The following is a 26,377-nucleotide window of genomic DNA, read 5'->3' as shown; positions in this document are numbered from 1 at the left end:
AGACCGTCACATAACTGAGATTACAATAAACTCTTACTGCATTTAAATACGAGCTGTAGCGAGGCTTCCAACCACAGGGCAATGCAGTCGTGTTCCAACCAGCTTAGTTAACCTACTGAGCCTGCATGGAGTGATACATGAAGGCTATTAATTCATAGTCTAGGCAAAGAATGCACCCAGACCCCCATAGGTACCTCTGGCATAGGTTTTGATTTATAGTTGTGGGTCAGATTGATAAATTCATTTTTAATGATTTTAAACTCTTATACAGCACAATGTTGCAAAAGGAAATGTACGATGTAAATCCGTAAGGCTTGTATTAAGATGTACAAACAGAGCAGACACAAGTGTGGTTTCTCTGCCAGGTGCTTAAGACGGAGATCATTTCAGTAAATGTAGTCAACGTTCAGCTTTTCAATGAAGATGTGCAGTGTACATATGGTGCAACTTATTTGAAATATGCTCAAGTCGTATTTTCGATTATTATTAAAAAATCACGGAGAGCCCTTTAAAAACAGGCAGCTGGCCCCTGTTGGCCCCTGTTGGCCCCTGTTGGCCCCTGTTGGCCCCTGGGCCATAGTTTAGCCACCGCAGATGTACAGTATCATTGAAATGAAAGCCACATCTCCACAGGATCCCTGAATATTCCTTTAACTTACAGACATTCCTGCGTCGTGTTTTCATTTTATATGAGCCATAACTATTTTAGAAGCCATGTTTTTGTGGATAAAAGAAAGAGGAAGCAGGAAAAACAATTATTGTATTAAAAAAACAATAAAAGGTAAATATGACTACAAAAGTAATTCGTTTTCATTGTTAAACCTTTTGAAAAAAAAATATGTCTGTGTTGGAAATGGAAATGGAAATAGTAGTGGGAGAGCAGCCATCTATTGTTGAAAAGCTTTACAATCAGCCTGACTATATTTACATTTGTACTGTACAATTGCACTCACATTACATTCAATCATTGTGACAGTTCACTAGCAACACTAGACATATAGAAAGGCCTCTCCACTCCTCTCGGAGCTGCTCATCTCTTCTACATGTATCCTCACTAGTGCATCATAAGAAATGTGTGAGAGGGACTCTTGCCTTTTCCCTTTCATACAAAAGTAAAATAAATACAGCCACTGGTGAAGTTACATGCATGTGGGGGCGAAACCAGATGTCAGAAAAGTCCTGCACCAAGCCCAGTTCCACACACAGGGACCCTGTGGGCAGAAACCCAGCTGTTCTCCTCACATCTCATTGTCATGCTGCTTTGTGTGGATTCACTGGGTGAAGTTTTCATTTGTTCCAGATTTATGCCGTAACCTGCTCAGCTATCACAGGTAGACGATCCCTGTGTGTGCCTGATTTATTATTTATTTATTTCATCTTTTATCGCCGTTATTAACATTCATGCCCTTCGGTTGCATTAAGGGGGTTTTAAGACTTTGGCAACACTACAAACTGCAGCCTCCTAAATGATCATACAGTTGAATTATCCCCTATTTAAATCTCCCCACGTTAGCCTTTGGGAGGTAGCGTTTATTACTGGGCTGTTGTATCCGCTGCATTAGATTTTGCCAACTTTCCCCTCTAACAAGGAATTGGCTGTGTATCGTCAATGTATTTCTCAACACTGTTGCCAAATGTTAAATAATTTACGATGCACTTACTGTTTAATAAGTGCATCCGACACCATTTAACGTTAATAAGTGAAATTATTGCCCCATTACATTCTGCTGTAGCTGCTGGAGATATTTTGATGATGTTTGGATGATGTTACTCTGTCTACTGATGCATTAGAGCTGGGGTGCTAAAAGGACTGTGGCTCACTGTGTGTCTTCAAATAGCTTGTTGTACATTTTTAAGAATAAACTAGAATATGAATGGAGCATATTTCAAAAAATTGCACTGTATGTACTTTGCACATCCTAGTTTAAATAGATGTCAACAACATTCAGTGAAATTATGTCTGACTTAAATGTATGGCACAGAAAACAGTATCTTCTTTTATTATTATTATTGTTTATTTTTGTTACATATTGTTACTTATTGAAATCTTACATTCACATCATAATATTTGTAGTGGGTGTGTTGGGCTTTAACTTCACTAAGTTACAGATTGACACATAATATTATATTTGAAGTGGGTACTAAAGCCATGCACTGTATAGATTTTACTTTAAAGGTCCCCACCAGAGGGATTTTCGGACCTCTGATCAATTTATGCATAACCCCCTCGGCGATATGATTTATTTTGACATGACCCTGCAATCGACATGGCAGAAATAATATGACCCCCCCCCCCCCCCCTGGACAATTTATCAACTCAATATGTGACATCACAAATATTGAGTGACGAATGGTCAGTTATTAATATTTCATATCAAGAACTTCTTGTGATGAACATCTGCTCCAGTCCCAAAAACTCCAACTGTGTGAATGCTTCAGTTAATAGTCGTATAATATGACTGCCCCATCATAAGAGCACTACTAGATCTGATGCATTAAAGGAATGTGGTAAGTGCATGATATCTCAGTGGTAGAGTTACCATGTACCGAGGCTCCCTGCAGCGGTCCCGGGTTCGAATCCGCCCTGCTGCCCTCTTTTAAAGCATGTCATCCCTCTCCGTCACACCTTTCACTCTCTTGCTGTCCTCCCGCAATAAAAGGCCAAAATAGATAATAAATTAACGAAATGACGGCCCCTAACTGGTTGAAAACTATGCAATATTGTTTTGCCCCTTAATTCTTATATTTTCTGTGTATGGCCCAAAATAAAAAGGCCCACTCCTGCATTAAAGGATACATAATAAAAGAACACACTGAAGATTGAATCTCGTCTTGCTGGGGAACAATCCCATCTCACCGCTGCCCACAGACATTTCCGACAAATCAAATCTCCTAGAACTAATGTGGTTCACAGCGGTCTCTTCTTTGTGTTCCTCAGATGGACCCGGTCCAGAAGGCAGTGATCAACCACACGTTCGGTGTCCCCCAGCCCCTCAAGAAGAAACAGATTATCTCCTGCAACATTTGCCACCTGCGCTTTAACTCAACGGTAAGAAATGTTTTAGTGGCTTTACACCCCGGTGTTTATGAGATAGAGTTTGTGGAGCGATAAGAGAGAGAGAAAGAGACAACATGCCAGACTGTGTGATTTACAACATAAAAGCCATATGTAGCATAAAGTGAGTCTAGCCTCAGAGAACATCATTTGCCCTCCTTTGTGCTTCTGTTATCTTCATGAATATTGCTTTTTGAAAACATGACCGCCCCTCATTTACTGAAGCCCTCATCATCCCCACTCTGTGTTTCTCACTCTGCATGTGTGAAAAGGCAAATGTATCGTCATGTCTGTATGCAAAACAAAACATTGTGGATTTCAGGGCGGGGGTTTCCAGCATATATATAATACATATTGTCATATATAAGTTTGTTGAGTATCTGTTTTCGTCTGTGAAACCTGTGTGTGTGTGTGTGTGTGTGTGTGTGTGTGTGTGTGTGTGTGTGTGTGTGTGTGTGTGTGTGTGTGTGTGTGTGTGTGTGTGTGTGTGTGTGTGTGTGTGTGTGTGTTGTTCTGGTATGAGGGATTAGACAGCGGGGAGAGCTGTCGTTTATCAGCAAAGCGCAGAAACAATCAGCAGCCCCAGCAGGAAGCAGCATCCTCGGCTCCTCGTTCCATTTCTCCTATCCTCGCCGGCCCTAACACACACACACACACACACACACACACACACACACACACACACAGGCAAACATCCCTTGACATTTCATGCATATTCACATAAACAAATAGATAATAGTCCATAAAGCCTTAAGACATCTTGTCTGGGCTCAGTGAAATACGCACACAGATACACTTTCTTTGGACTCCATCTTCAAAGAAGTGCTGAGGCACCGGGGACAAGGAGCTGAGGGGGTAGAGGAGAATCAGACGGGCTCCTCGCGCACTAGAGGAAAATCCCATTCCCTGCCACTGCACACCGATTTAAAGAGGAGTGTCAGGTCTGACTGTAGCTTTATCTGTCTCTCTGAGAGCATGAATACTCTCCTAACGCTACCATGTACCCTCCTCAGAGTTTTCTCACATATTAGAGTTATCCTTGTGCATAATTCTCAAAGGGAGGAAAGTAAGCCTTCTCTGCTGCTCAGTAGAGCAAAAATTGACTTTAAAGAGCTACTTAACACCAGTTGGAAAATCTTGTTTTGCTGACCTCCAGCGGTTGAACTTTGGAGCTGCAGTGATGTAAAGGTGTACTCCAGGGTGCGTCAGTGACATCACTGGTGTTTGTCGTTACAGGATCTGTGAAATACGCTTATCCACTTTCTAGTCAAGAGTAAAATCAATACCACCCTTGTGTCTATATGTTCAATAAACTGGAGTCAGTAGCCGCCAAACTGATGGGTGGCATCGTGGGGACTACTTCCACTTCTTACTTTATATACAGTCTTTTCACTAATTACTGTACAGACAGGGGAGACATACATTTTTCTTTATCTTCCTCTCTGCCAGAAAGCAAATAAGCATATTTCCCCAAATGGCGAACCATTCCTTTAATGTCACTCTAGAGGAACACTTTCTGAGTGAGTGGCCAGAGCGCTCTCTGGTTGCCCTTGGGCCTTTCTATGACGAAGATAAAATGCCCTGTCCAATCCAAAAAAAGAAATGAAATGGTCTGAGGAGTGTTGCTATGACAGCATTTTGTATGTCCATGTGTATCTGATGTTTCTAGTTCCTTTCGGGTTTTTTTAAATCATCAGTCGAATGATAACTTTTAAAGAAGGCCAGAGGTTGAGTCACGTGATTTGCACCAAGCTGTAGTCTTGTCTCTCTTCTTAGCAGTAGGATTGCTTAATCACCGGACAATGAAGAATCCCTTAGAAGAGTACTTTATCCTGCTGGCCGGGATGCTGATGTGAAAACCAAAGCTCATTTCACACCTTGTCCCTCTGTCTCCGCTGAGACTCGATTGGACGGAGAGACTGGTGGCGTAGAAGGCGCTGGCTGAATTCGTCACATCGCGCTAATCTCTGAAGCTTTTTCACGGCAGATCGGTCACACGATGCGCTGGAGTATCGAGTTGCTCTTACAGATGCTTTGACAGCCACGTTATTTATAGACATCCTCTACATCACACCATTCGACTCATTAATGTGAAGTGTTCACTGTTTAACTCCATCCCCAGGCTGCTGGTGTTAACATAGAGCTAACAGATGAGGCTGGCAGCATGGTGGTGCATTTATGTGTAGCCTTGGATCTGTGCACAGCGCAGGCACTAATCTTATTTATTGCTTACTGCAGAGGTCTTCAGCGCTTTCAGACCAAGGACCCCTTGGCCTGTAGTGACCCGGTGGAGGGACCCCTTATTACATATCTATAAAATATTGTTGCTTATTAAATCGGTCAATAATAATGTGTAGTGTAGCTTAAAGTGTCAGGTATAGAATTACTTTGTAATGATGTATGTTTACATTCAAATTATAATTGCTGAGAGATTCATATATTTACAGATTATATTTTAATTTTAACATAACATTGAATAAATAGGAAGATTTATATTTGCTTATTATAGGTTGTATTTACGTAATCAGAGAAATCCACATTTTGCTCCGACTGAAAAGGCCTTTTAGTCATTTCTGCATGTATTTATTTCTCACTTAGGACTCCTTCAAAATAAAGTCCCTTTACTCGACTCGTTTTGTCCCCGAGGATTTGCATGATTTGTTTTTTCATGGAATTAAAGCTGGATGAGAGTTTGGAAGGAAGCGCTGCAGTACTGGAGGAAATGACTTACCTTGCTCTCTGTGTAAAAAATACCCCCTTCAGAAGAAAAACGTTTTCCTAATCCTTCCTCCTTAATCCATTTATCTCTTAAATATTGAGGGTATAAAAATAGCCTTAATACTCAGTATCCTTTTTGGGGACATTTAAGTTCTCCAGCAAAACTCCTCACTTAGCAGGCGGGGTTGTGGTTGTAGCGTCCTGGCCAGGCCGGGAGCTGATGAGAGCTGATCCCAGGAGGTTGTTATAGCTTTTAATGAGTGATCTCTGTATTGATTTCGCTGCTGTTCCTATGTATCCGCGCTTGCTCTGACAACAGGGGGCTTTGTTCTCGGATTGAACAGGACCGTGAGAATGATGAGAAGGGGAAGGTAAATCTCCATCCACCCGGAGGGAAATGTGCCTGGACGTGTTTACTGCTGCATCGCGGTCGGTCAGAATGTGTTTTGCGTCTGATTTGTATTTGTGGGCGTGCGTGCTCAGATGCGTTGCCACGTGTCTAAGATTTGCAGAGGCTGACTCTCACGGTGCACATTAATAGGGTAGTTGTGGAGATGGGATCCTCACTCTTGTTGCTTATTACACATGCAATTATACCTCTGGCCTCCCAATGTGCCAGCGCTGTTATCAGGTGGAAACAGACTTGCCTCCTTGCAGCCTGTGTATGCCTGCAAGAGAGCCAATACTCAGGCGTGCATTTTAACATTTATTGCACGTGGGCTCACACTCCTTTCTTTTACCTCCTAACCTGAGTTTCTCTCGTTTTCCTGCAGAACCAAGCAGAGGCCCACTATAAGGGTCACAAGCACGCCCGGAAGCTCAAAGCCATGGAGGCCCAGAAGAACAGGCAGCGGCGAGCTGGGGAGGCAGCATCGGCAGGGAGGGAGCGAGACAGAAACCGGGAACGAGATCGGGACAGGATCAAGACATCCACGTCCGAGGCAGCTCTTCCCGCGCTCATGGAGACAAGCTTAGTGGAGGGAGCAAGTACGTAAACACAAAGCATCTCCTGAAGATCACTCTGTCTGGCTTTAGTTCTCCTTTCTGCTCCTGGTTCATCTTTTAACCCCCTCCTCCAAGCATGCTCCTCACATCACTGACAGCTTCCATCCTACTCCATGTCTCGGTCACTCTTATCTCTTTCCCTCTGCTCCTTTGTGTTACTCTTTGAGATTACATCTTCAGTACACCTTATCCTTCACCCTCTCGCCCTCCGATCCCATCTGTGTTTCTGTGTATTCACACCTCAGCAATTTCAACCCTCCCTATACCCATCTAAAACCTCTCTGACCTGGCCCTATGTCCCTGAGCCTAGTGATGGATGCTGGACTCCAAAGCTGTGGGATTGGGGGATGTCTGGGAGCCAGAGAAGTTGTGTAAATAAAGGGGCTGGCAGAGATCGATCGAAGCCTCACCGGGGTCATTTTTAACCCCTTTGCGTCTCAATTTCCACTGCCTGACTCCCCCTGCTCGCTCCTATCTATCTCGGTTAGATAGAGAGGGTAGTTGTAGAACCAGAATTGGTGTGTTTGTGCAGCATGAAGACAACAACACACAGTGCTGGCTGAGTTGAGAGGGAGCAAAAATGGTGGCGAGAGCTTTCACTTGAAGGGCTGTCAAAATGGGAAAAAAAAGAGTTGAAAGAAATCTAAAGCACTCATCTCTTACAAACGGTTCACATTGCTGGTGTAAATATAGGCACTTTAACTTTTGATAAAGAAAGAGGAGTGCGTTGGTTTTTCTTTCAGCAGAATAGGAATGTTGACTTTTCCACTTGGCATGTCTGCAGCTGTAGCTCGGAGAACACAAATTGCTCCGATGTCATTTTGACTGCAGAGCGAGCCCATTACCTTCTCATGTTGCGTTCGTCTGGGTCCACACTTTTCCTTTATCCATCCAAGGTGATGGGAGTGGAGAGCAGCTTTCCCCTCCCTCTCTTCTACTTTCCTACTTTCACCCCCCTCCTCCTTACTTACCCTGCCCCCAGAGAAGATCACTATCTGAGCAGAATTTCAAAATGCTCTTGGATGCGAGATGGAATATCATAGAAGAGATAGGAAGGTGCTGGGAGGACACCTTCCCCCCACGTGGACACGCTCATGTGCACGTGCTCTTCCTCGCCCGGAGCACTAAGAGTCTCCTTCAGAAAGGAGAAAGTGGACAAAAGACTGGGGAGCCTGATAACACTTTCATCAAATCTCATTTTAATATTCTGCCATTGCAAAGAGAGCTCTGAAAGAGGGAAGCAGCAGTGGAGACGAGAACGAGATGAGTGGAAAATGAAAGGAGAGAGAGAGAGAGAATGGGGGGGGGGGATGGCAGAAGAGAGAGGAAGTAGATAAGTCATAGCTAGTTTTTATGCTGTGAATAATTTTACCGCTCCAAGGCAATTTTGGGAGGACGAACACTCTTTAATAAGCCCAATTGTGTGATTGGCCTAATGTGAAATTGAAATGCAGCAGTGCGAGCCAGTGGTGGCATTCACCACAATGCCAACCTGTAATGGAATAGCGCTCCAAATTAACACTCTATGAAATGAGTTATGTCTGCCATGAAACTGAAGGCTGGTGGGGGAGCTGTCTGAGGGTAATGCCATCAGAAACCAATAACACAACTGTCTCTGAGCAGTCTGTCTGGCTCACAATAAACAGACTCTCGACCCACAAGGTCAGCCTTTTCAGCTCTATTAGAATATCTATGCACAGTTCAGACGTAGGCCTCAACCATTCGTGTATCACCTTTTGACTGTGGGTTGCTGGATGGAATTCACATGGCACTTTTTTATCAAGAAGAAATGAATGATGTGGATTTGACCGAGTGCTACAGTGGAATGGCCTCGGTAATCATGATTAAGGCCTTGTCACAGAGAAATGACAGAATAAAAAGACAGAGCCAGCCACAAACGCAGGACCTTGAACTGCTCATACCAACACAAACTCGACACCCATGGGGATGGCCTGTGTTTCACCACTTTGAAACGATGCTCTACACAAATCCTAAATTCCATCATTTTGCAGTAAAACTTTTCAGCATCTCTTAATTATAATATATCCTGTCATCCAGGATTCAAACGGGAGGTGAAGGCAGTGATGATTTTCAGTCGTACAAAGGGACTAATGGATGCTTATGAACCATGTCCCGGACCAACAAATAGGGAGTAAGCACACAGCCAGCGAGCAAGTGAGAGAGCAGCAGGCTGGTGCCCAGAGACAGAGGGCCTGCATCAATCGTGACAAACATCAATCACCCTCCGCTTTGATTGACTCCGCTGTTGAAAACCGTCTTTGCGGGGACTCTGTCTGTCACCACAGTAATGATGATTTAAAGCGAGGATTCTTTTCCCCCCCGGGAAGTAGTTTATGTTCTGAGGCTGCCTTGGATCAGCACTCGCCTGCTAAACAGAGTGATCGCTGTCTGTATGTTTACGTGAGCATAATGAGTCCAATATTCCTATTCATTTGCTGTTTGGCTGTGGTTAGAGTTCTCAGCGGATCAATCTGCTGATTTGAAATCTATTCAGATGTGTTTACACTATAAAAGCCTGTCAGGTTTGATTGGATTTAAAATGTGGATTCAGTTCTTTTCATGTTAAAGGAAACTGAGGATTGCCTGCACAACATTCATCCAAATATCCATTATTTTACTGCGAAGTAGTTATTGAGCCATAATTCACAATCACCATATTACGACAATATTTAGGCTACGCTATCAGTCAGATTCACCCTTAGCTTTGTTTATTGTGCATTTTGTCTTGGTGGAGAGAGTCTGTAACCATAACTGTATCTATAAAAGAGGTACTGGATTATTTACAGGATATTATCATATGGGTATTATTAACTTCTCATCAATATTTTATTTTTAATACCGTTATATTCACAATAATATAAGAAGAGAAAATCCTCACACCCAGGAGACCAGATCGCCTACTTCTGCCAGGAAAATAAGAAAACACGAATAAATGCCCTAAATTCAGTCAAAATAGATAGATATAGAAAGTCACTATTTATTTTGTTTACTTTACAGAAATTAGTTATCATAGGGGTCAAGCAACCTGTTTGGCACTGTTGCTTGATACATGGCTGGAATTATTATCTTCATCCCTATTGAATGCTTGTATATGGAGCGATCCTGTCAGCACTAAAGACTAGAAGATTCACTGCTGTTGTTTTAGCTGTTATAGTTTAGGCTTTTTTTATGTAGATATGTTAAACTCTGCTGGGAGAGCTGAAATGGTTCTTTTGTCCTTCGGGATCAACAGTAAGTCTTTGGATTTTTTTTGAGGGCTCTGATTCCCGCCAGCCGTCTTCCTCAGTAAGGTCCCTGCTAAATCAATTGATCAATATCACTCCCCTCCGCAGGCTTCTCAGGTGGCCCAGTCTTTCACATAAGCTCAGGATCTAACTCCCCCCCCCCCCCCCCCCCAATAGAAGAGCTCAATTCCCTCAGGGGTCACTCTCATTACAGCGAGGGGACCGTCTAATCTTGCTCTTTTTCTTTAACAGGAATGGAGAGGGGAAGAACCTTATCTCCAATGATGAATTTACTTGAGACGTAAAAGGGAAAATCAATGGAGCAAAGTTGCATGGAGGAGGGTTGTGAGCGTGTGCGGGGAGAAAGCTCACTGAATGAAATGGAGATATTCAGTGAGCACAGCGCACAGTGCTCTGGGGTGAAGTGTTTGACTCCCTCAGGGGAGGGGCGGGGGGGCAGCGGGGTAAAGGGGAGATGTGTAATGGAACTCCAGTGACTTATCGAGCCTGGGCCCGGCAGTCGATGGGTTTGTTTATACTGACTGAGACTCCGGGTCCACTTGATATTTGAATAGTGCTGGAGAAAGGAAGGATGAAGGAGCCTGATGGCATTTACTTGCCCAAACCAACACTAATGTAGTCCGCTCCACACGGTTTAATACAAAGGCTCATACTTTATCAGAAACTGCCACAAAGCCAGCACTTGAAAAGCACTCTTAATGGCTCCAATATGGACGGTTATTTGGAGATTAATTCAGCCGACTTTATATTTGCACACAAAAAGTTCAGTCACTCTTAACGACTCTTGCTGATTAAGCATGCAAGGGGATTTTTTCAGGCTCACTGTTTATTTTCCAGATATCATGCTGTGTATTAATTGCGATGTAAAAAGCTCATAATCAGTGTTGGGCAAGTTACTTGGAAAAATATAATCAACTGCTCATTACATGTTGAAAAAAGTAATTGCATTACCAGTAATTACTCAACCAAAAGGTATGTAGTAAAGTAGCTTTTGAATCATTTTTGTGACCCCCGCTTTAGAGAGATTTTCAGCTCGCCGTCTGTACTATTTTGCTTCACCCTCCATGCTCTCTTTGTTTCGTGTCTGTCGTAGTTCACGGCTTTAAACAACACTGCACACGACCGGCCCTGCATCAAACAGCAGACATATGCAATAACTGGAGAACATAGTGGAGCATTTAACAGTTTAAGAGCCAGATACTTATCTCAGGATGTGGTGGAGACCAAAACCAGAGCAAAAAGAGAATATTGAACTTGGATTCAGCCGGTGGCCAAAAACACGACTCCAAATTAATGATCATGTTGTTGTTGTTGTAAAACTTGCGTACTGTGAGCAGCTCTCTGCTAGCAGGTTCCAGATATCAACTTTATATTTGATAATATGTTAATGTTGCATTCGCAGATTGTTTCTGTGAGCCGAACGAATAAGATATTGCAGGTTGAAATGAACCACAGTTTGCTAAAGTGATCCTTTCTTTCACCCTCTTTATGCAGGTCTTCAGTCTGACCAAGAACCAGCCAACGTGGAGGAAAAGCTCGAGGAGAGTCCCAGCAGCTCAGTGATGCTGACACCAGTGTCTGAGGTTTCCTCTGTGGAGATGGTCACCCTTTCCCCGCCTCAGATTTCGCCTTCCTCACAGCTCTCGGAGACCGCCTCAGACACCAGCGCCCCCGAAGTGCCAGAGGCTATCGAGGCAGCCGGCCCCATCACCGAGTCAGGCAGCCAAGCGGACACGTCCAGCGTAAAGGAGGAGGAGCGTGCAGACGAGGACAAGGACCCCAAGAAGAGCAAGGCTCACCTCCATTGTCCTGTCTGTAAAGTCACAGTCAACTCCACCTCCCAACTGGAAGCACATAACAGCGGTAAACGGCTTTTAGTAAAGGCCTTCAAACATTTAACCATCAAATAAATGCCTGTAAGATTATTCAACGTGAACCCCTACAAACCTGCCTGCTCTCTCCACCAGGTACAAAGCACAAGCTGATGCTGGAAGGTCACAGCGTCCTGCCTCGGCGCCGGGGGAAGGTGGTGGCAGCCCGAGCCGGCTGCAAGAGCAAGAGGCTGGCCAGCAAAGGCAGTGTCGGGGTGCCCAGCAAGAACTTCCAGTGTGAAGTGTGTGAGATCTTTGTGAACTCTGAGACACAGCTAAGCCAAGTAAGTGTCAAAAGAAACATGAATATATAATATATATAGCATATCTGTTTCTGTTTCTGTGGAATCATTCTTCTCATTATAGGATGTATATTCTAATAATAAACAGAAATATGTTTAATAAGCAGAGGCAACACACAATTACCTTTTTTGAACTTTTAGCACGACAGAAAGTTTTTTGGCTCAGAGTAGGAGGAGAAAACGACAAGAGCTATCACTGTGGGAAATGAAAGATAGGGAGGGATGCGGGGGCTTGGAGAAGTCGTGCATATTTGTCGAGGCATGCTAACTGAGAGCGTCGCTAACCTGACATGATTTTGTTCAAAAGTGCATTGAAGCACTGTTGACTCTTTAGGGGAAAGCACTCTAGCCCGCTGTGGAGGAAATCTCACATATGATTACCTCACCTCCACAGATGTGGTCGCTGCCTGCACATATATTACACATGGAACTGAACACAGACTGAACTCTAATGTTACAATTACAAAAAAAAGCGATCGCAAGTGCTGCGTGTTCAAATTATAAATATGTATGATGGAATTTTAAAGACCTTACATAATCCAAGAGACCATTTTAACACCACCTCAATGGCGGCTTACATCAAAGCAGCGCTCTAATTTAAAGCCACATGAATGAAGCCGTTGAAAGCAGGTTTGCGGGTGCCGAGTACATTCAAGCAGCGGCTCTTTTTCCACATTAGGCAGATAACATCTGATGCTATAACTAACTGCAAAGCACTTCAGTGAGCAGTGAGGTTTTTTAGCACTCATTATTGCAAGCTCCTAATGCGGCCTGTGTTTAATTTTTTCTCGTTATGTTGGAATTAAACCAGGATGGTGAGGCAATCTCTCCCCTTTTGATGTTCATTAACTGCTACATCTGAGTGAAAGGACTGTCTTGGAAACGTTGCCGACTCTGGAGAGGAATGTGGGAAATACAAGATACAGTGGCATGTGTGAGCATCCAGGGTGTTTTAGCCTTTTAAATGCATTCCACCAGTCTTATGTAAACAGCCTCTGTCCCAGGAGGACATAAGCCCGTTAGTGCTGCAGCCAGAGGAGGAGATTGTGTGGCAGCCGTAGAAAGTTAACGTGCTGTCATTTCTGTGGACTTGAGTCATACTCGATGTGTGATGTATCCATTATTAATCAGCATTTGAAGTTGTCCCACTGTGGTGCAACAGATGCTTGTTAGCTCGCTGATGGTATTTCTGCTGGTCTCTCGGCAGCACATGAACAGCAGAAGGCACAAGGATAGGCTGGCCGGAAAACCACCCAAACCCAAATTTACCCCCCACAGCAAGACCCAGCCAAGCACCAGCTTAGCGGTAAGTCTCAGCATAAAGACACAGACAAACAAAACACTGTCACGCAAATATGCACACACACACTCCAGCAAGACAAACAAAACATAATTGCCTTTCTCTTACTGCAGATATGCTTGAACATGCCGTCCACATACAATTGGAATCGATTCAGTCTGGCTTGTAAATGAATGCATTTTTTTAGACGCCAGCTTCAATTTATCTCCAGCTACAGTTAACTGATTTGCCCCCCGGCTCCCCCAGACGTACAGTTAAGAAACGCACATGGCCGCTTGTCACATTGAGCCCAGGGTCTTCTGTGTCTCGGGGAGGCAGCATGCCTGTGTGCATTTACTGTCATAGAGGTTAAGCACACTGTTGTACAGTGGTTCCCCCTCACCCCTGAGACAAGTCTAAAAGAGTCCTGCTCTACGCGACTGACCAGCTCTGACAACAGCAGCCTGAATCAGCACTCCAGATTAATCACTTCTCTGCTCCTGTCACATGCACACCCCATCTCTCCTTCTCCCCATATTCCTCCTCCTCCTCCTCCTCCTCCTCCTCCTCCTCCACCCTACAGAACGTGAGATGGAGTGGCTATGCAGGCGTGGCTGTGTCCGCCATGAAGAAAGCGTTCAGCCAGTACAATCTCACCTCCCTCTCCTCGCAGGTCAGTCTGGGGTTGGATGGGAGGATCATGTTAACACTAAAGGGATAGTTCTGACAAAAGAGTGTCTAAGTGGGAGAAGCTATTTTTTTTATATATATTTCAGGTCACCCTGGTTATCTCATTCATTTTCCCTATAGACAGTGTTGCGTGATTGGCAGTTGGAGCACCTCTACGGCTTTGAAGCTCACACAAATCTCCCGTGAAATAACTGGTTCTGAAATAAAAAGTCAAAGGTTGTGGATATAGAATGTTTCAGGGGAGCAGGTATCAAGGTTCTTTCAGTAAAAAGCCTCCAATCACAGAGCTTAAAATTCTGTTATGTGCACCGATAACGAGAGGGCAAAGCTAAAGATTAAACGCTGTTAAATAGACTATTATCTGCAGCTTAAATCAGTTTGCTTTCGGATTCATGGTTCATTTTTATTTCAGTAACTATGACATCATGGGTTTTTTTTCACAAAGTCAATGATAATGCATTTTCAACTTGCTGGTCTAACAGCTGCTGAGGCTTTTGTAGTATTTACCAAACATTATTTTTCACAAAATACATTTAAATAATTCTCAGATTGGACATGGATATATTTTAATGAGCCAGCATGTGACATAAGAAGATCTGAATGCATTTCTGTATGTGTGAGCCAGTTTTTTGGGAAACATGTTTTGCCCTTAGTGCGTTCTTCTCTCACCTCTCATCGTCCCCCCCTCCTGTCTTCTCCAGACCAAACTGGCCTTGCAGAAGCAGCTGACCAAGAGCTTGACTGGCTTCCTGCCCAGCCCCCTCGCCCAGCCGAATCTGTGCACACTGGCAACTAACCCACTGGCTCTGCGCCATCCAATAGGCACCTTCATCCAGACCCCCTTCCTGGGCCCAGCACTGTTCCGGCCTGCCCCGGGGCCGCTGAGGGCCACACACACACCCATCATCTTCTCCCCCTACTAAAAACTTGACCCACTTCCTGTCTGACCTCCACCCATGTCCCTTTACCAAACCCCAAGCCCTCCTTTTAGTGTGACCCACATGACAAAGGCCACACACAAACTATGCAGCCCGCCTGACTTACAATGGAGAGAGTGCACAAGTCCAGTAGGCCATTAGGCCTGAGAGCTGTTCCTATCCTAAAGGCCAAGATCCCCCATCATGCCTTCTTTCTGCTCCTCTTATCATGACCTAAGGAGCAGGACAGGCCTCCAGACAGTGACTGACGCACAGAGGCCGCTTTTATAGCCATTTCATGGGTCAACATGGTTTGGATTATGGATATTATCGTGTAATTTATTAGAGAAGAAATATAGAAGTCTAGATGTATGTTTAGTGTGGTTGCCACAAATAAGGTCCCTTTACTTGATGCTCTTTTAAAAATGTTTTTAACTTATTGGTTTGGGGGGTTTCATGAAAGGTGGGAAGATCAGAGGTCATTAAAGCAGCGGAACCGGAAGCATCCTCCTGTATGGCTGGACAGGCCGGTCTCATCGATCAGTGTTTATCGACGACGAGTTTAAAGTACCATCGAATGCTGTCACGTTTCGTTGTGGAGACGGCAATTATAAAATAGTCCTGTGAAGCTATGAATCCATATATTAAAACCATTGTTAGTGCCATTTTACGCCTCCAGCCGTTCGATCAAGCCCTTATCTCGTCATTTTACTTTCTGAGTCATAACCACAGTCATAGCCCTCCAGATTTTTTTTCTTTTCCTGTATCCCCAGGATTAAGCACTCATTAAGGTCCAGAAAAGGTCAACTTGTCAACTTGACTTGGTTTCAATTTGCAAATCTGTCTTCGGTATGATATTTCTTTCAGTGCATTCATGCAACGCAGCTTGAACATTATGTTTCTGCCAATCTAGCGGCACAAAAACACTCTTCAAACTACGGATGTCTTACATATTTTCTCTTCCCCTTGCGACTGCTCTTTCTCTTTCTCTTCCTCCTTCACCCCGCTGTCACCTCACTGTTGCCCTTGATTTTCTGTGGTGTGATCTCAGCATGACATGATGACGATGATGATGAGGAGCAGGGAAAAAAAGCCCCTTCCAACACACACACACACACTCAATCACACACATAATGATCACAATGGATAACTTGAATACTTGATGGGATTTCAGAGCTCAGTGAAAAGTTTGATGACAATGGGTGGGGAGGCTGCTCAGCCAGTTCTTGATTGACATCCTGCTGTAGTGTCTGTGCACAGTGTGGGAGGGAATAAAGCACATTGCCATGGCAACCACATTAAAAGCACCTTAAAACTGATTTTACTTACAAAAGCAATGGAAATTGTGTTGATATCCACCTTTGTTTTGCCCTAAGTGTGTGGTTTTACAATCCCATGTTAACTTAATTTGAAAGAAGAAGAAAAAAAAAAACAATCAGGTGAGAATGATCACATTATGGTTTATCCATAACTAAGACAAGTCTCGCATTTAAAGCAATACATTCAGTATGTTTCTGTGTTTTCGGTGTGTCGATGGCTTTACCTATTCTATACTGTACACACCTGTAACAATGTATGATGTACTCCAACACAGCCAAGGGTCATTTGAAATGAGGGGTTGTCCTGTCGGTGCTGCCCTTGATGCTCGATGCTCGCGGTCCGTCTCCACATGTTGTGACTCTGGGCTGAGCCGCTCCGTTTGTGAAGGCCCTCGCGCCGCCGAGAGGCTGCTTCAGCGCCATATGACTTTGCTGTTTTCACTTTTTAGTGGAGCGGGAGAACTTTTGTATGACTGTCTCCGAGCAAAACAACGTGACGTCAGAGACAAGTGTTTAGGATAAATGTCAACATCACTTGTCATTTTTTTGCTGTCCCCCCCCCCCCCTGCCAAAATGGACTGTTGGCAAGGTCATAAGGACTCGCATCATCATCCTTCTTTCAACATACCAAATGGTGTACTCTTCAATTACAGTAATGGAGTAAAATCCTATGCATTTCTCATTGTGCAATATGTATAGTTGTCTGTGATGCAACAGTGCCATCTGTCGTTAAAACCCTGTAATTGCCACCCAGTACTAGTGCTTCTACAAACCTTTGATCCTACAGTATGTCCAGTTCTGTTTAAGGACCCCTAAGTCTTTCTGGGTAAGCGAGGCCATACGATGTGATTCTCCCCAGTCGCACTACTCAGTGAACCAGCCAGCCTTTAAACTTCACTGTCTGTTTGTTTCTACGGCTCAGTGGGAACTCTGACCTAAAGAACTAGAACTTTCTTAAAATAAATAATCTAGAAAAGGCAAATTATATGTAGAAATCATAGAGTAACTATAGAGATTTTATCAGAGTTGCTATTGTTATCTGTATCATAATGAACTGCTACCATAGAAGAGAGTAGAGTATGTTATTGTAGGCTCTGTGCAGCATACAGGGAAAGAAAAATGCTTTATTTTGTTCTTTCTTTGTTTATTTACATGATTTTACCAACATGTTTTTTTAAAAGTACAACAGAAAATATTTAAAACAAAGGGTTTTTTTGAGTGAGCTTCTTTTCTTTCTTTCTTTTTCTCCTCGTTGACGGTGACTGAATTATTGATGTAATTCAAGGCCTTTTTTTTAGACGATATCATAAAGTGACATTAGCCAGGCCTTCTCAGGGGTGACAGGTTGAGCAAATGCTAACATGACCATCCATTCAGGGTATCCCTCCATAGCTCTAGAGAGCAGGAAACACTGTACACATGGATGGATTCACACACCAGACACACACGCACACACACACAAAAGAGAAAACTGTGCTGAACCATAGCGAGGACAAGGGATGGATTTTGGAAAATAAAGCTTTTAGAACTTGTAAAACATTTGTATTGATTTTGTGTGTGTGTGTTTGTGTTTGTGTGTGTGATATTTGAGCAGTAACAACGTGTGTGTGTGTGTGCGCAGAAAGACCTTGGGAGGAAACTCCGGCAGATGATTTCTTTCTTTCTTTGAATTGTTTGGTAAGGTTGAATCGCAGACAGAGAGAAAAAAACACTGTAACGCTCGTTAAATTAGTCAAAACTCTGAGAGTCATAAACTGATTTGCATATGTGTTCCTAAATGTGCAGGTGCAGAAGGTGCTGGCTTCTCTAAAAGTGTGCGACACCCTCACAGCATCTGTTCATTTGGCAACCAGCGGCTCATTTTCCAGTCATTTCAGGGAACAACTTGTGACAGCAGGTTAGCCGGGATGCGACGGTGGAAGCAAATAGGAACGAGTGTGTGAGCTCTGTTGCCTCTGTGGCACACAGAGGAGCGATGGGATAATACACCTGAGTGGCTGACGTGGTTTAGAAACAGGCTAATCTCCCTCATCTGCAGATGATTCTCCACTGATGGCCGTCCCAGAGTGCATTGTTCTCTGCAGAAAGATTCGCTGCTAAACAATGAATTCACTTGGATTGTTGAACAGCAGCCAACATGACAGAGTGTTGCCTGACTTTGCTCATCACTCAAGCCAACTTCAACACAGTCCAACCAGGCAGAGTCTCCATAAACTGTGACTTGGATCCATCTCACAGGATAATCCTGTATTTAGTTCACTGTAATCATTTTACAGGTTTTTGGTTTATTGTTTCCTGTCACTTTCTTGTTTATTTGAAGGAGAGCCCTTGGATTATATATTGACGTTGTCCTCTACGCCTCAGGCCGTCACGCCAGCCCCTCCTTTGTGGAAACGGTAGATAAGCACAGCATCCAAGTCCAGCACCTCCTGGGACGCCAATCAAAGCAGCTCCTTGGAACCCCAGCACCTGCTAAAGCCAGCGATGTGGCAGAAGGACATGATGACCTTGCTAAGCTGTGACACTGGTGTGTATCCGCTGCATTGATCTACTTTATCTGACTCCTCTCTATGGAGGGAGTGACACCCTTATCTGCCGTTGTGTTGGCCACCGCTCCTCGACTCAAGAGTCACACTTTATAAACAGTGTGTGTGTGTGTGTGTGTGTGTGTGTGTGTGTGTGTGTGTGTGTGTGTGTGTGTGTGTCCTCAAATAATAAACAATGAACTCGTAGATCAATTACACATTAGATGCTGTAATTGTAAATCCAAACAGACGAACAGTCAGAAAGATTGTTTTGTATTTACTATTCTGCTGTTAGCTGTTAAGCTTTGTGTTTCCAATTGGATAGATGGTAATGTTTTAATTTGATTGTTAAAACATAGAGTGGCTAATCCATACCCGCATAATGTAAATCTGTTAAATGATTTCATAGTAGTCACTAAAGGTCATTTCCTGGCTTCTTTATTGCATGTATATATTTATTACAACTATGGAATTAATTACTCAATTTAAAGATTTTCACATTTTAATACTCTTTATTTCCATGCATTCACATAATCCTTTTTTTTAACGACAAAATGATCAGGAAAAATAATTACTGTGTATTGCGAAGATATTTTACAACTACACAGTATTGATTAGGCAGAAAACCCCAGGCCAGTGCTGTACTGTATAACATACAGAGCAATCAATACTGCTGCAGTGATGCACGTTTGCTCTTCAGGGTAAAACAAAAGATGCCAAACAGAGATGAGAAGGAGATGGTTGGGCGGAATAAATCAATTTGTGTTTGGGCTTCCACGGTCACTTTTAATCATTTATTGAGCTTAAATTGACTCCTGGGAGACGATGTCTCAACATGTCCCTGTGGATAATGTCAACGGTGTCCTGCTCTTTCAGCATCCTCACTGAATGAATAAACTATTGGATGCTTCAGAATGCCTTTAGCTTGAATTATCCCAGATTAAATCACCCTGTGTTTTCAGGATAAATGATCTGTCTCAGAGGTCCGTGGGTAGCCAGCGTGACAACTAACATTTTACGTAACGGATGGCTTTAGGGCAGTTGTTATTTCCAGCTCATCTGGAAAAAAAAAAAAGCCTGAGAGCCCAGAGAATAAGGAGCACTGCCATTTAGACTGTATGTGTTCACTCCTGTGTGGAATTGTTTTGTTAATCTGACGCCTCATGATGGGGACTGTGGAAAGAGGGTCAACGCAGCAGCTTCCAGGAAGATGAAGTCTATTTTCTCTTCACACACAGGAAAAAAACAAAACAAGGGAGGATGAAATCTGTTTCACGAGTCCCCTGGGAGGGCTGGATGCTCAGCTGCAGTCATGAGACGCACTGTCATGCAACAGTAAAAGGGTATTACTGGTGGCAACACAAGGGCGCCGCCTTGTTGCCCTGTGACTGTGACAAGCAAGTGTGAATTTCTCTTTCGTGGTCAGTGTAGTCTGAAGGAAGGAGAAGGTTCATAAATCACACTGGCAAGTGACAAATCGATCGCTCGCTCCGGCACGCTCACGGTGCGTGCTTCACATTTTCTATTTCACGTGTTGTGTTGTGATTTTTTGTTTGTTATGTGGGTCAATACAGACGTGGAGACGTTACACAGAAAGACTTTGACAGGATAATTGATTGACGACATACAGGAGTCTCTTCCTCGCTGTTATAACTTTGGGGCATAAAATGAACAGCCCTGTGTGTACTGTCATGGTCTACAATACCTGAACCATTTCTGAGGGAAGTCACATGAGTAGCTCCATTGTTACCATTAAAAAGATTGTGATTGAAATGAGATTGCACATGATAACGCCCTCTGGGGAAACTAAGGTGAGTGTGCTATCATTTCAGAAATGTTCCATTTGAGGTTTTCTCATTATCTTGGATTAACCTCTCCAGTTAACACGGCCGTGTGGAACTAGCCGATCGTTTCCTCAGCATCTACTTCTCTGACCTTGTCTGACCCTCCTTTCACTCCCAAACTGGTTTATTCGCAGGCCAACGCACCAATTATTTCACTTTTATTGGAGGATATTTAATTCCATATTAATTTATGTTCCAGTAACTGTGTATCTTCAAGCAATTTACTAGAGAATGTGTATTGCACAGATTATTGTGTACCTGGCCGTTTTTATAGGACTGCATTGATGTTATTGGTGTTAGGCAGAATAAAAGGAATCAGTCACCGGCACAAATTGCACCGTTTTTTCGCCTGAATTATGTTTGACATGAATATTTCATTTATGTATGTTCCATATGTTGTTGGCATCAGGTAGACAGTATCCTGCATGGCAGTTGATGATTTTGCCTGAGTTTAAATCTTATGTATGAATCAATTAGAATCTATAATTTCTCTTTGAAGGTATTCAGAGGAACTAAATGGACAATTTACAAGTAACATGTTTCATTAATTTGGCAGATTGTAATTGTAATATTACATATATTGATTATTATTATTATTATTATTATTATACAGAGGGATTCAAATTATATTAATAGTAATTTTAGCACTATTAATACACTTTATTAATCAGATATCTCTGCATCATGTAATGCTTTCCAATACACAGCCATGTAAAAATAATTTAGCAATATACCTTTGTGAATGATTTGTCCACCTTTATTTGCATGCTTGCTCCTTGATGCTGGTAGTAGTGTTGCAGTTTCTCACTGTGGCCACTAGATGGCAGTGAATATATAAATAAGCCAACGAGTGCAAATATAAATAAATCGTCTTTAACATAAGTAGTTATAAAATTATAATTAATTATAAAAATGATTATTACAAATAAGAAAAGGGACATCGGTATTTGTAATAATTGTATTAATATATGAATATTTCTGCTGTGGAGCTTTATTTACTGTTACTGATGTCCCTACCTGTCATGGCAGACATCATGTTTGGCCAGTTTTTAAATGAATCATTTTTACGTATTGTGCAAATGTAATTGTTTGTTTTCATTTGTCATGGGTCCTCATACTGTACACCAACAGGTTACAAAAATAACTGTCAAATTGTGGCAATAAATGTGACATTTATTACTGACATTAATGCAACCTGGGTGCCTAATAATTGCACTTCTTTAAAGAAGCCCAGTGCAGAGATCCCAATGCTTACTCAGTTGTACATGCATGAAACGGCGAGACCCTTATCTTGTAGGCTACCCTTTAAAACAGCATGAGAATGTCGACAGTTTTACTGGAAGACCAGAGACATCTACTGGCCATGAAACACATTAAAGTGTAAAATAACTGAATAATATAGTGGTTTGGGTTTACTTGAACTTTTCTTGCCTTTCATACTCAGGAATGTTGCAAGTCACAGAGCAAATTCACGACAACCCCCTGTGATTCCCTGGATGAAATAAAAGATGTGCTGTATGTACTGGATATGGCACTGAAAAAAATATTGAATTTGTTTACAAAACAACCAACAAATATCAAGTGAACACAGTTTATGGAAACATAAAAGCTTGACATTCACAAAGAGTTGCATGTATGATACATAGTGTCAACAGCCTGAGGCACACATGAATAAAGACAAATCAACAAATGTCCCCTTTTCAATTAATATATATATATATATTTGACTCATGTTGCACCCTGAAGAAGAAGTTCAATAGTTGGGCTTTTATCAAACAGCTTAGTAACACCAGCTTCAACTTAAGCAGTGCATGTAACTGATTATATGATGAGTCATGTTGTTTATTTTACTATATAGAGTGCTCTATGTCTGTCATGTGTCACAACCAGAAAAAAAGTAGCACCTGAGCCTGCAGAAACCGCCTTACATCTGATTTTTTAAAATCTTATATCTCATTAGATTTATAAAGCCTGAACAGAATGCAATTTGTGGTAAGGAATGTCAATCAGAGAACAAACATAGTGTAACAAATCTCCAGATAAACAAATGGCACAGTTACTGTACATCATCAATAATGTATTAATAAGATACCTTCACCCGTCAAATCTTTACAACATGTGGAATTCAGCATTTGTGTGATGCAATAATAAGGTAACATGAATAACTGCTGCCATTTCTGATTCAATATGTCTATACATGGGGCGTGCATGTAAATCAATGGTAGTGTTAATGCGTGCCAGGTCCTAATTTATCTACACAGTGAGCTCTGACATCTTGAAAGTGAAAGTCTGGACTTAAGAAAAAACTGAGCGCAAAATGTCGATTGTCAGCAGAAGAACTCAATTCTGTTGGTGGAAACATGACTGCTGATGTAAACAGCGGTAATTGTAAAGATTGTGGATTAATAGTTTGACAGAAACCCAAACAAATAAAATGGAAATGACAAACAAAACCACTTTGCATTCTTCCATGTCATAGGTTATGAAAGTTCAGCATTTTTACTGATTTATAATTAAAGTTGTATGTATTTCACCAAACTTCAAATATGGACCAAAGCCACCAGTACTCACTGTATATAAACATCCATACATTCATCCTGCCTTTTCTCATCATCGCTTCTCCAAACCAACTCTTACTACCTCAATCCTTCATAATATCAAAATAGTATTTTTAGCAAAAACTAAGTTCCCTTTAATACACATCTTCTCCCTTTTCCTCCCTCTATAGCACGACAACAGCGTTTGGTCACTCAGCTGTCGGTAGAACCACTGCCCTTATTCTTATTGCGACTGAGAGGGAAGGTGGACTTGCTCTGTGGCTGGGTCATTTTGCTGGCCAGGTAGACGAAGGGTTCGATCAGCGTGCGCCGGTCCACCACCGACACTTCCCACAGACGCACCTTCTCATTCTTTGCCCAGTTCTGGGCCATATTAGAGTCAACTCTCCTTTCATCCTGCTTGTCCAGCTTGTTGCCCAGCACAACGATGGTCACCTGTGGATCAGGATCATCAGGTTAGCCCCCCCTCAGTGCACATCACTACATCAGCTGCAATATTAAAAATAGTAACAACTATGGCAGGTCCTTTCTAGGGCAACTGCTTTGGTCCTATCAGATACTGCATAAACAAACATTGCAACCAGGAAACCTTTCCAAGCACATAAATGGATTCAGTCCTCACCTCTTTCTTGTCTCTGTGACGGTCGATGTCCTTCTTCAGGGCCTCCATCCGCTTAAAGGACTCTTTACTGTCAATGCTGTAGACGAGAACAAAGCCATCCGCAAAAGTGTAGTAATGTCGAGGAAACTCCATCCCATCCCGGAGTCCACGCGTGTCATAGAAGCGCACCTGCTCTCGTGTGCCACGGTCAGTTTCTATGGAACCGATGTAGATATCCTCCAGGGTCTCCATGGGCTCCGAACCTAACCGGGAGTAAACAGAGATAGGCGGCTATGGTATGATACACTGCACAGGTATCAATAAAAATAGCTTGTAATAAACAACTGAGCACTTTGACATTTTCTTACTTGAAACAAATAGCTATACACCATCATCAAATCCCCCAAAATGGCCTTTTCCACCTGAAAAACTTTTCCATCCCCTCCTGGATAAACCCCAGTACATTCAGGTCTGTGCCGCACGCCTGCTCAACACGACCACACAACCCCTGCCCTGCAGAACCTCCCCGTCCCACCATGCATCCACTTCACACTCAGCCTGCTAACTCACAAAGCCCTCCACAACCAGGCCCCCTCCTACCTCACCGACCTGCTCAACCACACTCCTCTGATTATAAACTCCTCTCCCCTCCCATCAGGACCAAGCACCAAACCTGGGGTGACAAAGCCTTCTCCATCATCACCCCTCCCTCTCAAAACTCTCTCCCAAAACACATCAGAGACGACTTAAACACAACTTAAAAATGACCTATTTAGATCTGCTTTTAACATGTGAATAATGTCTGTTTGTTTCTATTTTAACTGTAAAGCAACTTTGAGTGCCATCAAATGCGCCCTATAAATAATGTGTATTATTATTATTATTATTATTATTATTATTATTATTATTATTATTATTATTATACACTTTGTATGACAGGGAGTCAGTAGAAATTCTTCATTTTTAATGAACATGAATCTAATTTGGCAGCTATCATGTCAGTAATGGATGAGTAAGTGCATATTAACATTTACTTCAAAGTAAACTTTAGAAATTGATTTAAGTGAGATGTATAATATTGATCGACAAAACTCAAAAATACCCTGTCATAGAACTTTATTCTTTCAGGGTCACATCACAAGCTCTAAATCACACAGTGTGATACTTGTGCTGTCAGCTCTCTAGTTCATTTATGACCTCCCATAAGTGCCTGACTGAGAGTGAAACATAATTTGGCTCTTTTAGGAGCCTACTATGAAATATTTAACATGTTTACATGTTTACAACGCCTGGTATTGAATATGTGAAACTTGGAAATTATCCAGCTGCAAAATCATGAAACTTCATGAGAAATGTTGCTTTCATGAGCAAGTTGACTATGAACTCTAATTTACCTATACTGTTATGAAAATAATATAATAGGCTTATTCAATTGCTATTATCAAAAGAATTAGAGAGTGCACCTGTTATTAGATAAATAACCAGGATATCAGGAAGAATTAATAGCTATCAGACTAGACATTTCAATCAGAATCAGAACAAAGTGTATCACGAAGTAGGTTATTCATTACTATGCCTGCATTGTATTTGGTCTTACTGTTAATGAATGCACCAAAGTACTGCGAACGTAAAGAATAGGAAAACATTACATAAAAAATAGGAAAACAATACTACAAGAAATACTATAACAAGAAGACAAATATAGAATAGAAATGCCTGTAATTACACATAGAATAACCAACATGTAACACTCTTGACAAGTAACAACTGTGTACACAGTGCATAAACGACGGGTAAATTGTGTAATTTGAAAAAATGTTAAATTGTATTTATAGGTTATACCTGCAACATGATTGGCATACAATAGTTGTTCCAATACAGCCGTTTTGCCAACTGCAGCCTGGCCACACACAACCACTTTGCAGCTTTTGCCCATGACTCAGTCTCAGGTCAGACAATCTGTTTTTCGGGGAAGACACGCAGAAGAAAAACTGTCAAAACACTTTATTGACGTTACAATGTCAGCGCATAGCATCGCATTGTACTCCACATGCGTTTTTGGTTAAACATTGCTGAAATTGGACTACGTGATAACGATTAATAACATAAAGCGAGTAAAGATAACAGATAATATAACATACGAAATATAAACGCAAACGTTAGTCATGCCGATTTAATACTGCAACGTTAGCTAGGTGATTATGCTAACGTTTCTCCATTCTGTGAAATTAAGAAATAGCTTAGCATTAGCTTTCGGCGAGCGACGATGTCACGTACCAAGGAGACAATGTTATCTGAAACTGACAGACCCGTGTTATAGTCGAGTCTTCAATATGTCTACGCTGATATTGGCTACCTGCGGCTAGACGTTCATTAGCAACGAGAACACAACAACTCTTACCGAACTGGCTACTTCCTGTTTACAGT

General features: G+C 42.3%; 2 protein-coding genes across 6 annotated transcripts in view; one reads left to right on the top strand and one right to left on the bottom strand.

Moving 5' to 3' along the window:
• Positions 1-17,940, top strand: part of znf385c (zinc finger protein 385C) — a 104,872-nt gene extending 86,932 nt beyond the window's left edge. For all 3 annotated transcript variants that reach the window (XM_084038130.1, XM_084038129.1, XM_084038131.1), the window contains 7 exons: positions 2,939-3,049; positions 6,547-6,760; positions 11,539-11,907; positions 12,012-12,199; positions 13,425-13,523; positions 14,080-14,169; positions 14,888-17,940. In XM_084038130.1, the coding sequence (XP_083894256.1) occupies positions 2,939-3,049; positions 6,547-6,760; positions 11,539-11,907; positions 12,012-12,199; positions 13,425-13,523; positions 14,080-14,169; positions 14,888-15,109 (1,293 nt within the window). In that variant the 3' untranslated portion in view covers positions 15,110-17,940. The remainder of the gene's footprint in view (positions 1-2,938; positions 3,050-6,546; positions 6,761-11,538; positions 11,908-12,011; positions 12,200-13,424; positions 13,524-14,079; positions 14,170-14,887) is intronic.
• A 4,428-nt stretch (positions 17,941-22,368) lies between these two features.
• The window catches only part of nkiras2 (NFKB inhibitor interacting Ras-like 2), a 73,166-nt gene continuing 69,157 nt past the window's right edge, over positions 22,369-26,377 (bottom strand). The window contains exons 1-4 of one of the 3 annotated variants that reach the window (XM_084038147.1): positions 26,352-26,370; positions 25,793-25,909; positions 23,972-24,213; positions 22,369-23,784 (exon numbers count right to left, since the gene is read on the bottom strand). In XM_084038147.1, the coding sequence (XP_083894273.1) occupies positions 23,542-23,784; positions 23,972-24,213; positions 25,793-25,886 (579 nt within the window). In that variant the 5' untranslated portion in view covers positions 25,887-25,909; positions 26,352-26,370 and the 3' untranslated portion in view covers positions 22,369-23,541. Of the gene's footprint in view, positions 23,785-23,971; positions 24,214-25,792; positions 25,910-26,227; positions 26,371-26,377 lie in introns of those variants that run through there. The other 2 variants (XM_084038146.1, XM_084038148.1) reach the window with 2 other exon arrangements.

The sequence above is a fragment of the Eutrigla gurnardus genome, assembly GCF_963514095.1.
Source record: "Eutrigla gurnardus genome assembly, chromosome: 20".
In the NCBI taxonomy this organism is placed as follows: Eukaryota; Metazoa; Chordata; class Actinopteri; order Perciformes; family Triglidae; genus Eutrigla; species Eutrigla gurnardus.
The sequence above is the reverse complement of the archived record's forward strand: the minus strand, read 5'-3'. Positions and strand labels throughout refer to the sequence as shown.